This window comes from Eleginops maclovinus, chromosome 10 (genome assembly GCF_036324505.1).
Source record: "Eleginops maclovinus isolate JMC-PN-2008 ecotype Puerto Natales chromosome 10, JC_Emac_rtc_rv5, whole genome shotgun sequence".
Classification (NCBI taxonomy): Eukaryota; Metazoa; Chordata; class Actinopteri; order Perciformes; family Eleginopidae; genus Eleginops; species Eleginops maclovinus.
This window is the reverse complement of record NC_086358.1, coordinates 1,662,890-1,679,455: the sequence shown is the minus strand read 5'-3', so window position 1 is coordinate 1,679,455 and position 16,566 is coordinate 1,662,890. Positions and strand designations below refer to the sequence as shown.

At 42.5% G+C, this 16,566-nt stretch overlaps 1 protein-coding gene across 1 annotated transcript in view; it reads left to right on the top strand.

Annotated features, from left to right (window-relative positions):
- cacna1g (calcium channel, voltage-dependent, T type, alpha 1G subunit) overlaps window positions 1-16,566 on the top strand; it is a 135,781-nt gene that overhangs the window by 101,006 nt on the left and 18,209 nt on the right. The window contains 2 exon segments of the mRNA XM_063893793.1: window positions 12,069-12,220; window positions 14,634-14,743. Of these exon segments, the coding sequence (XP_063749863.1) occupies window positions 12,069-12,220; window positions 14,634-14,743 (262 nt within the window).

The window sequence follows — 16,566 nt, the reverse complement described above, 5'->3', positions numbered from 1 at the left end:
CCTACTTTCACTTGTTAGCTTAGCTACGTTGGCTACTTAGCATTTAATACAAAGTACAATAGAGGCTGATCTCAGGTCTGAATCAGGTTTGAACTCCAGGAATACATTTGTATGGAGGGAATAACGTTTAATACTTTTCATATTTATAAACCGGTCGCATTTATGTTCGTTTCTAAAAAACCTCCAAGACCTCCCCCTTGAGTTTAATAGTCTGGGCCACAGTACTCACCTTCTCCCTCTCTACGGTTGCCCTGTGTTGCTCTTGCTCGCATTAAAGAGCTGATTGCTGGGCAGAAATAGTACGGCTTTATCCCTAATGCATGTTCAAGTGCAGAGCGCTCTGAAGCAGCAGTGACTCTACAGCTTTCTGTAAATCTGCCGCCCACTCCCTCACCCAGTCCGACCGTCCCGCTGGCTGCTAGGCTAACTGCGTACAGACACAATGGAAACCTTAACCTCGCCCGGTGGAGCAATTATATAAACACCAGTTAGATTCACTTCTTCTCTCTTGAGTGTGTCCCTGAGGCCGGTGCAGATTGTTCCTCATCAAACGTTCCCCGAGCAACTCTCTGGAGAACTTCAGATCAGACAAGATTTACTTTATTAATGTTTGTGTTGCAGCAGCATAATACAATACCAGTGCACACACTAGATCATACAATAAGAAATAAACCATTCTAAAGTATGAACATCTCAAAGGAGAAATACAAATAAACGGGCCATAAACTTAAACCCTTTATTGTTGATTCTTTTTGCTCTTCGCTGACACGCTGCTACCTTTCATTGAACTACTTGTTGGAGTTTCCATCCCATAGTTCCTTGTATCCCTTTGACTACAGAGGTCGCCTCCAGCTGACCTTTTCACTAAAACTAAGGAAACGTTAAGGATTCCTTCTCCTTCTTCCTGGGCAAAAAAGACCATTAAACCATGGATATAAATCATTCAACACACACGTTAGACTCAACTTAGGTAGGTAAGGTAGTAGCTGCTGACCTTTTACACTCTTGATAGTGATAGTGAGGAAGTTCCTTCACGGATAAAGCACTTTCACATGAGGCTGTTGTAGAGTTTGGAAGCAGCAGACTGGAAGGCTTGATCTGTTGCATGCTTAACAAGATGATGCCTATTATGCATTATATTTAAAAGGACTTTACAGCAAGGATTAACATTTATCTCTACAAAACATACATTCCTTTTGAACACTCAAATCTCACATTGACTTTTGAAACTTAAATATCCCACATGCACGTTAGAAATCATTCGAGTTTCAAAGTCGTCTGACCTTTTGAGTCTTTTCAAGCTAACCTAAATATATCAAAGTCTTGTGATAAGCCTCTAATAAATTCAGGTCTCTCAATATCAGGTCAGACACTTTTGGATTCAGAATAAAGAAGAGAGCTTTAATGAGCTGTTGAATAAGTCTAATGTATTTACAGGAGGCTTAGAGTACGGATTCACATTCATCTTAACCCTCATTCTGAATGCAAATCGCAAATATTTAGCAAGTGATAAAACAAGTTGACAAAAACTACAGACAGTTTGAACTCTAATCTCACATTCAAGACTAGACCTTTATAATCCCAAATGGATGTTTGAGTTTCCAGACGTTTTCCAACCTTTTGAACCTTTTTGAAGCTAACCTCTTATGCTCCATCTCAGGTCAGTCCCTTTTAGAGTCAGAGAATGAATAAAATTGAGCTCTGAAACTTTTGTAAAGGCTTCCCCGTTTGCAGCTCACGATAATACGCAAAGTGTTGGTAATCTCTGTTGTCGCTACACGGCCAGCAGTCAACAACAACAACAACACCACCAGGATAATAGGATCATCCCCTCGCTGCAAACACACACACACACACACACACACACACACACACACACACACACACACACAGTGGTGCCAATCCCATGCTGTATCTGGGTCAGCGCTAACAGAGATGAATCTAGCGGAAGTTTCACATTGCCCCCCTTTTCTCTTTCCTCTGTTGTGGAGATGTAATTAATAACGTTAGTCCTTCGGGGAGAGGAGGAGGAGGAGGAGGAGGAGATCTCAGAGGAGCTGAGGAAGAGAGAGATGCCGACATATCTTGGTAAAAAAAGTCTCAAAGCTGCAGGGTGTTAAAGTCTGATGCCACCAGGTGTGGGTGGCAGAGTTAAGTCAAGTGTTAAATGGGATAAATCTGGAGTTATGTTCCTGAAACTGTTCGGGCTGCACCACAAGGTGTGTGTCAGAGTTTACTTTCCACCTACCTACCTATCAGAATATGAAATAGTAAAAGTAAAGTCTAACTCATGAGGTAATGATGTCCACAGGTGCAAATATAAAAACACATGCAGGGGAAGAAACATCTGCAGCAGCTCTTCAACACCTGCAGCATCTAGAGGACATTCAGCAGAGGAAACATGAGCAGTTTACTAAAAGCTGCAGAAACCAAACGCTGCAAGAAGCTCCAACACAACGGAGACCAGGGGACACTAAAGAGAGACGCACACAGCTGGAGACCAGGGGACACTAAAGAGAGACGCACACAGCTGGAGACCAGGGGACACTAAAGAGAGACGCACACAGCTGGAGACCAGGGGACACTAAAGAGAGACGCACCCAGCTGGAGACCAGGGGACACTAAAGAGAGAAGCACACAGCTGGAGACCAGGGGACACTAAAGAGAGACGCACACAGCTGGAGACCAGGGGACACTAAAGAGAGACGCACACAGCTGGAGACCAGGGGACACTAAAGAGAGACGCACACAGCTGGAGACCAGGGGACACTAAAGAGAGACGCACACATCTGGAGACCAGGGGACACTAAAGAGAGACGCACACATCTGGAGACCAGGGGACACTAAAGAGAGACGCACACAGCTGGGACCGGAGGGCTGGGGGACTTTCAGGATCATAAAGCTGGATTTTTTTGGGGTCAAATTTTTTTCGCATATCTTTTTTTGTCCAATTTTTTTTTTCTACTTTTTTTTGTTTGACGCCAACGTTTAATTTTCTCATCATTTTCCTCTTCCTTTTTCTCCTTTAGTCACCAGATGTTGTTTTACTGTCTGCAACTATTCTTTGGGCGTGTAATCAGCGTGACCAACACCCAGGGGTCCAATATCTGCAGTGACATCAGAAGGAGTCATGTGATCACAAAGTTAGAATAAGAGCAGGAAACATTTCAGGGGAACAACAACAGAGACAGAGACAGAGACAGAGACAGAGACCAGCTTTGTGATCCTGAAGCGCTGCGGCCCAGCTGTGTGCGTCACTCTTTACTGTGCACCCTCCAGCCTGTCCAGAATGAGAGCTAATGAAGCTGATTCACCTCGAGGAAACTTTAGATAAATGATTTTATTTATGAAACCGCAGCCCTTAATGACTGACGATGTGTATATTCTGAACAGGTGACATTACAGACTGATGGATGATGTTTGGAAAGGAAAATCGAACGTAATTTAAGGCGTTAAAAAAGCTCATTAATTTCCGCAGAAGGCCGTCCTGTAATATTAATAATGGCTGCTGAATGTGCAGTATGAAGTTAGTTTGATTGAATCGCTGCAATTTCTGTGGAAAGAGAAACTGCCCCAACAACACTCGCTATAAATGTTTCATGTTGGAAACTTTCTCTATGAATATTTGATGTGGAGAAATGTCAAGGAAAGAGCTGCACGGAGCCGAGTGGTAGACAGTCCGAATTTAGTGAGGAAAGAGACGTGACGAGTTATCTGCACCAAACGCTGCCTTAACGTATTCTGGGTTTATACTGGTGCTTTATCCGAGGACAGGCCTTCAGTGCAAATAGCAGATTAGCTTCGGTTGTTGAATCAGGTTGGAAATCCATTTTAAACTGAGCAGGGTTTTCTCTAAACCGGAAGACAAAATGCAGATTTCCCCCTGAAATGTTAAAGTGATGCCAGGAAACAATCTCTCTGTGGGTCAGAAAGGGTTTACTGAGTCCAGAGATATGGAGGTGGGGTCAGAGGTCAGGTCAGACGGCAGAGACAGCTTACGAGGATAAATAGGGGATGGATGTCCGGTGGGTCTGCGGGGGACGAGTGGCAGGCAGCAGGCTGACACTGAGACTGAGATTTCTGATCCTTGCAGTTTTTAGTAGAAGTGTAAATCGATGTAGATATTAGACGTTTCCCTTTGAATAAATTCTATTATTGAGTAAATTAAGAACGTAAGGACGCTGCCCTTTCACCACATTGTTTTCTTGCGTTTTATTTGAAAGTATTCAGGAGGGAGTCTCAGTCCCTACAGATATAAATGTATATGACTGATTGCTTGATGAAAATGTTCCCCATGTGTAAACAGCAATGCTAGCTGTCCTTTGAAGCTGTAGCTTTAGCCTTTTTCTGAGCTAAATGCTAAAGGTGGCGTGTCTAAACGCTCACATGCCGATGTTTGCCCGTCACACACACTCAAACCAAAGTGCGTTGGCAGGCCATCCAATAGTTGCAAAGATATTTCAGTTTAGGACAAATTGCTGGGCGACGATGGAGCCGTGCAACACGTATTGCAACGACTCGCCAAAACCAGCAAGCTACCGATAAAGACGTGTGGTTTACTGGGAGTTATTAATCCAGCAGAGCCACTTTTTCCACTATCTCATGCATTTTCCAAACACTTATCCACTTTATGAGACACAAAACGATCGAGTTGTTTTGATGGATGACTTTGTCTATTTTGGTACTGGAATTTCTGTTCCTACGCTCATACTCTCAACGATGTTTGGCTCTCTGTTTTCAATATGTAAAACAATGGGTGCGTGTTGGTGGATAGGGTTGATGGATTTATTTCTAGCTACTGGTTTTGAGCTCTAAATCATTTTCAGGCTAATCGGAAAATGGTGCATTAAGGAGTAAAATGTACAGAAATGAAAGTGAAGGTACAAATCCAAGTCGTTGCACTGGAAATGAAAACAACCTTCAACCATGGAAGGCTAGGACATAGGATCCTTCTTCATATTATCTGTAATCTCTGTGTCGGTACAGGAAGTCTGATATGTAAATTCATCCTCTAAAATATGTCTAATTTGTTGGAAACAGGAGGTGTCTATTCTTTGTAGGATCCAATCTTCTCCAAATGTTTTCTTTGGTAAGTGCTGAACCTGAAGGATGATATTTAACGGTGTGAAAGTCTTATCTTAGGTTCTTCCTGTGGGAGTCATAGCTTTGATTGGGTTTCAGTTTTGACTCCTTTAATCTTCCGTGAAGTGGGAGGTGAATAACGGTTGAAATCCAAGTCTAAGACATAAAAGTCCTTCTTCTTCTTGGGTTTAGTTATCAGGGACTGGTTTGGGAGAAAAGGGTAAAAACACTTTGTCATTACGCTGTTTGAAAAGCTTCCCATCGGTGTGTAGCGTCATCACTGTTATCCCTGTTGCTCCGCCCTCCACTCACGCCGTCCAATCGCTTGCCTTCACCATCCAGTCCCCCATTTCAATTGGTCCATCCTGCTCAAGTATGACTCAGAAAGAGGTGTGTCAGTCTACCATGTGAACCAGCACAGTGTGTGTGTGTGTGTGTCTGTGTGTGTGTCTGTGTGTGTGTGTGTGTGTCTGTGTGTGTGTGTGTGTGTGATTCATGCCCTGTCATTTTGAATGATGTCATGTTTTCTTGTTTCTTTGCCTCGTCTCTTCTGGACTCGTCACTTTGCTGATTTCTCTTTTTCGTATCGTTTTTTATCTGTTTCCTCTTTGTCTGTGTCTCTGTTTGACGTTCCTGGGGTTAAACCTTTGTTTGATTGTTTTACAGTGACTGTTTATGTTGATAATTGTCTTGTTCTTGTAGACTCAGTGTTTGCTGGATGTCACAATTGGACGTCCTTGACATATTTTTCCTGGCAGACGCTGAGTCTCAAGGTTTACCACTCTCCCCCTGAAGGACAGGGGCATAAAAGCAGCCACCGCATCCAACCAAACTCCTGCGCCACAAATATAAAAGTCTCTCTCTGACATTTAACTCATTCCCATCCCGATCATTTACGTTTGAAGTGCACTGTTGCTGCTTTTACGGCCCGTGCCCTGCACTATCCTACACCGCCATTCTTTGTATCATCGTGCATCTCTTCCACTCCCATTCAACCATTCCCAAATATCCCAATTATCCATCATTTTCTAATACAAACCACCGAAGCCCAGAGACATCCAGAGGACATGCTGCTCAACAGAAACCATCACACCAATGAATCAAAGCCATAGCAGTAGGACTCGGAAAGAGATTCAAAATATCGCACATTAAATCACTCCATTTTTCCCATTCATGCGAAAAGCCAATATTCAAAATAAGATCTATATACCTACACAAAGACACTTTAAGCTTTTATATACCAGTTAACAGTTATTGTTCCTTCAGTATTTCTCCTCAAGCCCTAACCCTAATGGTGCGATCACAGCGGACGCAAAGCTACCTTTTAACGCGACGTGTTCCCATGTGAAGTCAATGCAAAGAAGTGCAAATGACGAATATCCTGCGCTCAGTTCCTCATATTGGTTCAGAAACAGGTCAGAACAGGCCTTAAACCTTTGAGTGACGCAAGTAAACTCAAATAGTGCCTTGGTAAAACTCACACGAGCCACACAGACCAAATCTTTGCCTCTCCATCCCTAACCCTAACCCCCTTACGTCCTAACCCTAGATCCACAAACCTATCTTCCTAAGCCGCCATATTTAATCCCAGATGGCAGACAGAAGATCTTGCACCTGCTGGGATGTATTATACTAATCATTCAGAAGTAAACATTTCACTTCTATGGTCTCCTTCCCTAGAGAGAAAACCTATTTCTATACCTCATGATCGTGAGTTTTAAGACTCTACATCCTCTCCACGCTCCGTAGACCCTCCCCACAGCACATCTCGACACATCCAATTCAACCCCCCACAGTACACCCACAGAGCTGTACTGTGCCTCATCGGCCCTACGACTGAGGAGCCTTTGCTGTGTCTGTATTTCCCAACAAAGACCGCCTCGGAAATGTATGGATTATGTTTTTGAGCGTGGCCGCGTCCAAAAGCAACTCCAAGGCTGAGTCCCTACCTAAAGGTGAGCTAGCGTGTCCATGAGGAGGAAGGTGAGTACCCTGGAGGAAGAATGATACGGACTTTGGGGTTGTTTTTGGACAGGGATTTATTTACGTTTTTGCTAACAAATGATCCCTTCTTCTTGTGTGTTGGACCTCAGGCAGATTTTCAGCGGGGGTTTAGATCTGATTGTTAGAAAAAGTCATTCAGAAAAACAAAAACCCGATGTCCACGGGATCTAGCTGCTTCATTCCAGGTGCAAAGGACTGTTTGCAATCACTCGTACTGCACTGACGTTCTCGGGTATTTCCATTTTATGCCACATTTTGGAGGTAAATAACTTTTTAAATACACATGATTTACATCCACTGTTTTAAATAGTGTCCAAAATTGGCTCCAATTCGACAAACTACCTAAATTAGATGGCTTGTATTTGTATTTGTCAGGTGATAAACCAAAAGGATGCTCTTAATAAGTCATACTGTTGAAAGAGATTCTGCACACTGGGTACTTTCACTTTCAGTACGTTTCGCTGATAAAACCCCTATACTTGTAATGAATTCTGAACGTTTACTTGTGAAAGTAGAGTATTTTAGGGCCGTAGGATTTCGCTTAGCTTTGTTTTACTCGGTTAAACAGTTGGACTACCTCACACCTGATTATTGTAAATAGACAAGCCTACGTTTGTAAATGCATTCGGTGTTTTAATACTTTAATGTGCGCACTTTATCTCCACCAAGCTTGTCTTACAGAACAATAATAACCCTCCCCAGTGAAGGTGGACAGCCTCCTGTAATCACTCATCTTAAATGTCAGAGACTTTATTATAATTATACTCATAATGATTGCAGTAGCAGGAGTGCGGGACTGACTGCTGGTTAACGTGTAGTATTTATGAGTGGGAGTAAAATCACTATTTATTACTCATTCTGTTACAACATAAACAGATGGGTATGTAAAGAAAGGAGGTATCGTGACTGGGCTGTAAAACACCTTACAGGTTAATCCAGAAAGAAAGAAGTGACACAATAGATGTCCTTTCAGATATCAACGAGCATCAAATAAAGCGAGTTATTGGAAATATACCTTCCTATTTTGCCAGATAACCCCAGAAACAAATGAAAGGCATCATCAGGTATTGATTTTAAGTAAAGTACAGATGAATAAAGACGTTCAAACACATTTATAAGTGAATTTCCTGCTTCAGAAATGCAAAGATGGACATTAAAGACGCAGCAGGATCCAGTGGACATCAGTCAAGACTAAATCTATTCCAATTGAGTCACAAACTAAAAATAAACTGAATTAAAAAGTGCAAGAAGTGAAGTTATTGAACAGATGAAGATCTGAATCCCCATGAAAGATTGTCCTGTGAAGTGTAAACAGAGTTGGTGTGAAGTATGAGGATGAGAGAGGAGGCTGCCCCATCCGTGAAGTAGAGAACGTACATTCCCTTATTCCACTCCAACCAAACCGTTACGCTGCCTGACTGATTCAAAGCTTCTCCTCTATTCCTCATTATGAAGAGCAGCTCTTTTAATGAGGAATCAAGTATTCCTAACTCTTCACCTTTCCTTCCCTCGCTTCCTGCCTCTCTGGAGAATAAGTTCAGTCTTAACTAAAAGTTTTCGGACTCGCTCTTTACTTCCAGTTCTTCTCTTTATTCCCCAACGTCTTGTTCTGTTTCGCCCTCGTCCAGAAAACTGAGGGCAATGCTCACTTACTTCCTCAAATGACTTCTTTAGGGAGAAAGTGAACCACTCTCACCTCAGTTATTCTATAATGCAGTCAACTCTGCAGCTTGGGTTTTTATATAACTGTAGGGGAATGAATATAGGATAGTTCATACCATGCTATGAGGAGGAAAAGTGCAGTGTTTTAAGGCAAGACAAGGTCATTTACTCAGCTCATTTCAACAACAAGGCAATTAAAACAGCTTTAAGACCTTAAAAAGCCAAGAGAAGACAAATAAAAACAAGCTAAAAGATGGATGTATGAAGAAAAATGGATTCAGCGTTCATTTAAATGAATAGAGAGACGTCTCTTTCCCAATGTAAGTCAATGGGAAAAGGTAGTTTTGGGACAAAATTACATCACATACACAGAAGCTGTAGTACCGCGGTTTGGCCACTGACATTTGCCGGCGCACTTCCTCTGGGTTCGGCTAACGTAGATTAAGACCGGTATAAAATAAAAGACTCAAAAGTAACATATGACTTGATCTAATAAAACAAAGCAGCAAAAAGAATAATAATGTGGCCTCAGGGAAGATGAATGAGGGGAAACAAAGGGACTAGTGTTGTGACTGCACCTGCAGACAGAAAGTAGAGCAGAGTCAAACTAATGTTGGCTCATTCACAGATGATGAAGGGTCTCGTTAATAGCAACTCCCAGAGAACATGGTGCCTCCCACATGGGTTGCACCTTACTGCCCTCATTCAAAGACACATGCCCAGATTTACCAGAAGGTGCTTTATTAAACCTGCTTTATCACCTGTCATCTCGACGGGCCTTGTGGTGGAGAAAGTAAAGCCTCGTTAGTGAAAGAAAGCAGCTGACGTGATGAGAGAGTGCTTCTGCAGAGAAAGGGAACACAGGGGACGGAGTGTGTCATCTCGTCTTAGCGCGTTTGTTTGAAAAGTCAGAGCGAGCACACCAGAAGCCAAATTATTTCTCACTTTCTGGCACGCACATCTCAGCAGCAGTCAGACTCCAGCGGTGGCTCTCCTGTGGTTCAGATGCTATCTCCAGTATTCAGGTTCATCTCCCCCTGTTGTCAATATCAATAATTACCAGCAGGCGTAGGATTAGTATTCAGCGAAGAGGACCCTGAAAACAAGTGTAGAATAATTAAGGTGAAGCTCAGTGCAGGGCTCTGTGAAACCTCACCAGCTCTCCAAGAGGCGATGCTTATTACCCGTTCATTTCACATAGTCCTAAAGTTAGTACAATACCTGTTGATGAAACAGTCTGAACTTCCTCCTAATGCTGTTATTGGATTCAGAGTTAACTTTCTGCTCAATAATTTCATTCACAGCAGCCAGTAGATCAACCTTTTCTTGAGGTGCATTAATACAGAACACAATAAACAGCAAATCTGAAGGAAATATAAGTTAGTAAGAAGGGTATCAGGGTGTAAAGGTGGAGTCCATGGGTGAATATTTCAGGATTAGTGATGGAAAAGGTACAGTACACACAAATATTCCTTTTTAATTAGATATGATAACATTAGACATACTTAATTGATCCCTAATTAGGAAATGATTTGCATGTAAACAAGGCAAGTTGGTCTAAAAATGTAGTAAAATACGTAAAGATATACGTATAAAATCTGTATCCAAAGAATAAACAGTAACACATTCAATCTGTAAATAATATACTCCCCAAAAGGAGTTTCTACCCATCCTTTATGTGTTTAAAAATATGTCTGTCCTTGTTTAAGTAAGAAAAGAAGCACAAGAATCCAATTAAGACAAACCAGACTTCTCTTCTTCTTCTCTTGGCTGAATACCAACTGTTTAGGGAGGACAGGTCGTGTCAATACGACCTATCAGTGACTGGTTAGCAGAGAGAGGGAATCCATTATTCATGAGGTGCAGGCTTTTTCTTTTGAGGAGTGATTACAGATGCAGATAGAAAACTAGCATGTTCCTTAAAGACTGTAGTAAGTTTATAAAAGGGTTTATTTCTAAAGATCAATTTCAATATCAGGGACGGAAAGGTGATTCAGTTGGTGGATTCTGCTTACTCCGCTCTCCGGCCTTATTCCCTGATCTATGAGGGTAGGGTTTTCCCGACACTACAGGGAAAACTCCAGACACACTCATGTACTCTCATGGGAATATTTCCAGCGCCGCACACCTGGGCTAATTGGGCGGATTGGGATGGCTGGAAACACCCGGAGGACCAGTGAGTTCCTTTCCCTGTGAGACCTACAGCCTCTCCTTCGCTGGTGGAGTGATCGAGCGTCCTCTCTCTTCCTCGTCCTGACTCCCTATCCATCCATCTTTCTGTCCTCTCTGGATGGAAGTGATGGATGAGTGTGGGAAAAGGTTTCTCCTGTGCTGTGATCTTTTCCTGAGACGAATGGAAGAGATAAAGGGAGGAGGCAGGTAACAGTTATAGGGACGGAGGGAAGAGATGGCCTTTTCTCAACGAGGTCGATCGCACACTTACACACACATTGGTCCATCACTGTTATCTCCCTCTCTAAGGGGAGAGGTCACTAACAAGGACCACAACAATATGTTGGATTTAATTACCGGAGGTAACGAGTGTGAGGGCTGAAGGAGGATTAGGGAGGTCACCTGCCAGGAAGAGGTCTAGGAAGATGGGATAAAGGGATAGGGAAGGATGGATGTATTGTTGAAGGGATGGGTGTTTTAAGGGTTGTAGGGAGGAAAGGATTTAGGGGGTGATAGGATGAATGGTTTTAGGAAAAGGATGAGGAATTGCTGGATGTAGGAAGGGAGGGATGAGGGGAAGTCGGGGAAGGACAGATGAAGGAATGCATGTAGGATTAAGGGATATAGGGAGGGAAGGATGAAGGAAGGAGGGAATGAATGGGTCTAAGGGGCGTAGGGAGGAAGGATTGTAGTGATGTAGGCATTAAGGATGAAGGGACTAAGGAAGGGATGTAGGGAGAGAGATTAGGGGAAGTAGAGAGGAAGGGACGTGGCAGGTAAGGTAGGAAAGGGATCACGCTTAGCAGATGATAAGGGGCTGAGTTAACTAACTGACTTCAATTGAATTAAAGAATTTGACCCGGCTGGAGCCCCTCTGTCTCTCTGTCTGTGATCTGATCCTTTATCTCCTCATCTCTCTTTACTCCCTCTTAATGTGAGTCCACCATCTCGAGTGACAGGAGTTGTGTTTGTCTAACCTTCTTGTTTTCAAAGCAGCTTCGGAGTCTTCAACACAGCAAGTCTACTGTAACGTTTCCCAGTGTATTACGTCCTATCTCACTTGTTGAACGCCACCCCCCCCCCCCTCCTCCTCCTCCTCCCCCTGCTACCTTCACCCCTTCCCCCCCACTATATCCCACTTCCAACAGAAGCTCAGAGTAAGCCTTACTACTCCGATTACTCCCCCACTCGCCTGCTCATCCACAAGATGTGCACCAGCCACTACCTGGACCTGTTCATCACCATCATCATAGGCCTCAACGTCATCACCATGTCCATGGAGCACTACCAGCAGCCCAAGGTCAGCCCGGGGGGAGGACGGGGGGGGTAATGATGGGGGCTCTTTACTTTTAATGTTTATACCTGCACATGAATTATAAATGCATATTTGTCTTGTTGATTGATCACCTTTCTATGCAATCCCATATCGTGACATCTACATAAAGTGGTGCAGGATTACATATTTTTGTAGGCTAGCACGGATATTAGCATCGCAAGGGTTCCACGTATTAACACCACTTTATGATTTTTGGCTAATGTTGGGCTATAAAGGAACTACAGCACGGTCACATGACTTCACGTCACCACCGCTAAGCTAAAGGAGGCTAATGTTGGGCTATAAAGGAACTACAGCACGGTCACATGACTTCACGTCACCACCGCTAAGCTAAAGGAGGCTAATGTTGGGCTATAGAGGAACTACAGCACGGTCACATGACTTAAGGTCACCCCCGCTAAGCTAAAGGAGGCTAATGTTGGGCTATAAAGGAACTACAGCACGGTCACATGACTTCCCCTCACCACCGCTAAGCTAAAGGAGGCTAATGTTGGGCTATAAAGGAACTACAGCACGGTCACATGACTTCAGGTCCCCACCGCTAAGCTAAAGAAGGCTAATGTTGGGCTATAAAGGAACTACAGCAGGTCACATGTCTCTACTTCATCTGGCCTGTGACCAAGCATCTGTATTTGAAGTCTTGGGAGTGAGAATGTGTTTCAGTATTGGCACAGAATATTTGGTCTTTAAGACCAAACTTCATTGTAATATGAATTTACGTCTTCCTGGAACAACAGGTTTATGGCTTCAGATCGTCTCCGGTTTACAAGCTGTGCCAATGATAATAAAATGATGAAATTAAACTAAACCTTTCCAGCACCTTGACCAGTTCTTGAAACAAGGGTGAGACGAGGATCAGGTTCACGGAAAAATAAATAAAATAAGATGAGAATTATTAAAGCCCTCAGAGAAAGGCAAAGAGGGATTATAAAAGGAAGGTCAAAACAGTGAGATTATTACACAGTCCATAAAAGAAGGAAGCCCATATTCAGATAGTGCTTCAACCTGAATGTAAGGTTACTTGGGGTACCACAAAACCTGCCCATCTAGTGAACCCAATGCTAATACAAAAGGTCTGCTACGCATACTTAGGATTTATCGCCCATATGTTAATCGCCACCTGGCAGCTGTTCCAACTGGGATTTGTCTTGCACTCGTATTGAAAATATTCTCTATGGCTTCAACATATTGTTGGCCACCTGCTCAGGAAGGAGACAGAACAAAAGATGGTAGAAGGAGAGAAGGAATAAACACAATTCAACAGTAAAACAAAGCACAGCATAGAAGAGAGAGGCAGCAGAGGAGGAATGTCTGAGGAGATTACATTGGGGGGATTTAAAGGCAGGTGATGGTTTGTATGTAAGATAGGAATGAGGTGCATTGGTAGGCAGTACAGGGGTTGGAAGTAGGAAGGACTTTTGGTGCAAACGTCTATTATTTTACTGTAGACTGGATATAAAGAGGGACCATGCATTTCCAAACCCTGCACGAAAATAAAGCCCAACATCTCGCCGTCCTACCCTGGAGACGTCATTTGGTCTCTCAGAACTAGATGACACAAGAACTACCTTAGAGTCAGATATTTTAGGAGAAAAGTGATCGTTTTGAAACACGAACTATTGGAGAAATGGTTCTGTCCTGTAATTTGACTTTTTAGTTTGTCCGATCCGCTTACACTGAGTTTTCCCTGCCTCACCTTTGGGTTGATGCCATGTTGTCCATCTTCATATGCAATGTTTTTATGAAACTGAGATAATTGGGTAACATAGAAGATATTTAGGTAACAGTTGGATAATAATATGTTAGGCATGTCTCCAGGCAGAACAGAGGGTCTTTGGTTGGTAGTTTAAAGAGATGTTTCACTAACAGCTACGGGTCGATGGATTGCCACCAGCGAGGATTTAGTGAAATCCCTTCAGACCACCAGTCCTCTCCCAGTCGCGCTGCTAAAGGTCATTTTTCACATGCAGATGGGCGCTGTGAATTCTCCCGCAGGCAAAAGCAGACACTTTGATCCTAATGGCCTTTTCATGGAGAACGAGGGGGGGGGGGGGGGGACAATGTGAGGAAGTCTATTTATGGAAAGGCTTGCTCTGGAGGAGAGGACAGAGTTTACAACACAGACCTGGAACAAAAATAGTGTATTTAAGCAGCAAAACAAGCCTTGTAGTGTCTCTGAGAAAGTGTCCCCTTGTATAGAAAGTGCAAAGACAGGAACAGCTGTGTGGAGAGGTCGTCTCAGAGAGCAGTTTCAGCACACTTCATTAAAGGAGTAGCACTGAAACCCGGCTCAGATATCAGAAAATGAAATGCTGGGTTTACTGACTTTTTCAAAAGCTTGATCTTTAATATTTCTGTCCCCGACTTCTTTCCTCAGGAGTTGGAAAAGGCGCTGACGATCTGTAATTACATCTTCACCCTCATCTTCGTTCTGGAGTCCGTGTTCAAGCTGGTGGCTTTTGGGTTCAGGCGCTTCTTTAAAGACAAGTGAGTATTTAAATAATGCCTTGCTCCTTTCAGTGATTCTGTATTGATCCAGGTTGTCCACTCATGTACTTTCCTCAATTACAAACTTATTTTCATTTACCGTATGAATACAAAACGTTCCTTATCATGTATCTTAAACAAATACATATTAATAAAAAACAAGCAAATAAATAACAAAATAATAATAAAATAATAAATAAAACTTTATTTAATTTCATAAAAAATATTCTAATTCAATAATATTAATTTAATTTAAATGATTAAAAGTAAATAAAATGTGTTTAAATATTCACCAAAATAAATGGGATTATAAATTAATATTAATGAATAATAATAATAATTATTATTGATGCTGATATATAAAGAGGGAATTAGAAATGTCTGAATATAAATAAATACATATTAAATTAGTCAATCATTAGATAATATTCCTAATAAGGGGAATAATAACGTAGAAATAAGAAAACATTTAAAGAATGTGAGTTAAATTGTCTGAATAACCATTTTACCTCCCAAATGTAAAATGTGATTAACGGTACCGCTCTCTAACCTCTGAGTCATGTGGAAAATGTGAGTGAGCGTTCGGAGAGCTTAAATGAGCTTTCTCTCTCCGCTGCTCCGATGGTTTCTCAGTGAGGCTTGTATGAATACAGACGGCCTCGTTAAACACCCATAAAACACGCCGCCACAGATGATTTCATAGCTTTGAAATCCCTGGCTTCCCGCTGAAAACCACACCACAATCACAACTGTATACCCCCCCCCCCCCCCACACACACACACACGCGCCTCGCTGGATGCATCATGTTTTTGGACCATTTCGCTGACCACCAAGGGCTCCAAGATGTCCGCTTTCTTTGCCAGATTATCCTGTTTGCATTTGGCAGCGATCCACTTTGATATTACCCCAGTACACAACCACATTAGCCAGGACTCTGAGGACCCCGAACACCTCGTTGGACTTCAGGTTGTGTTGATGCACACACTCTAAATGAAGATGTAAGGGATAAACCTCCGTATTCCACACAGCAGTATCTGCAATGAGCTTTTTAATTCCCTGCTTTTGGTCCAAACAGCGGTTTTTATTTAATGTCCGGGCGCTGGAAAATAAGATTTGCTTCCAACAAATTAGATTGCTCAGATCTCAATTCAGTACCTGGAAGAGAGTGCATCCTGATCCGATCGTTATGAAATACTAAAACTAAATGATACCATTGCAGCTTTTTATCAGCCTCGTAACTCTGGAACACTCTGCTCTCTCCCGTGCAGAAAATCGACTCTAAATTTAAAGTGTGTGCGATTACTTAAGTGTTGAACGGCTGTAAAGAGAGGTGTTTGCTCACAAAGCACTTGATCGGTCTGCAGCCTGGTTTTCTTACTGAAATGTAGGGACATGGCTGTAAGAGGTCCATAAAGACGATATCTAACCTGTCTTGCAACACTTCTCCGGTGTCTGTGTGGATCAATGTGGAGATCGTCTTTTGTTGGTTACTCTTGACTGAGCAGTGATGAATCATTTTAAATCAGCAGGAGATGGAGGAGGAAAACAAAAGAAATCCTGGTTTTCTTTTCTGTCAAAAGGGTGAAATCTTGTACTCTTGTACTCAATAAACCAAAACAAAACTGAGAATAGATCAACATGCACCAATATGGCACATTTTCAAGGGAACAGTTTGTGAAATACAGTATATAAAGTCTGAAAGCATTACAAACAGCTATCCCGGCTCTGTTGAAATGATCCTCCTGGCAGCACCTCCAAAGCCGCTGACGAACACGTTGTATCTTCACATCAGTGAGATTGTTACCTTTGAAAGACCCAGGCT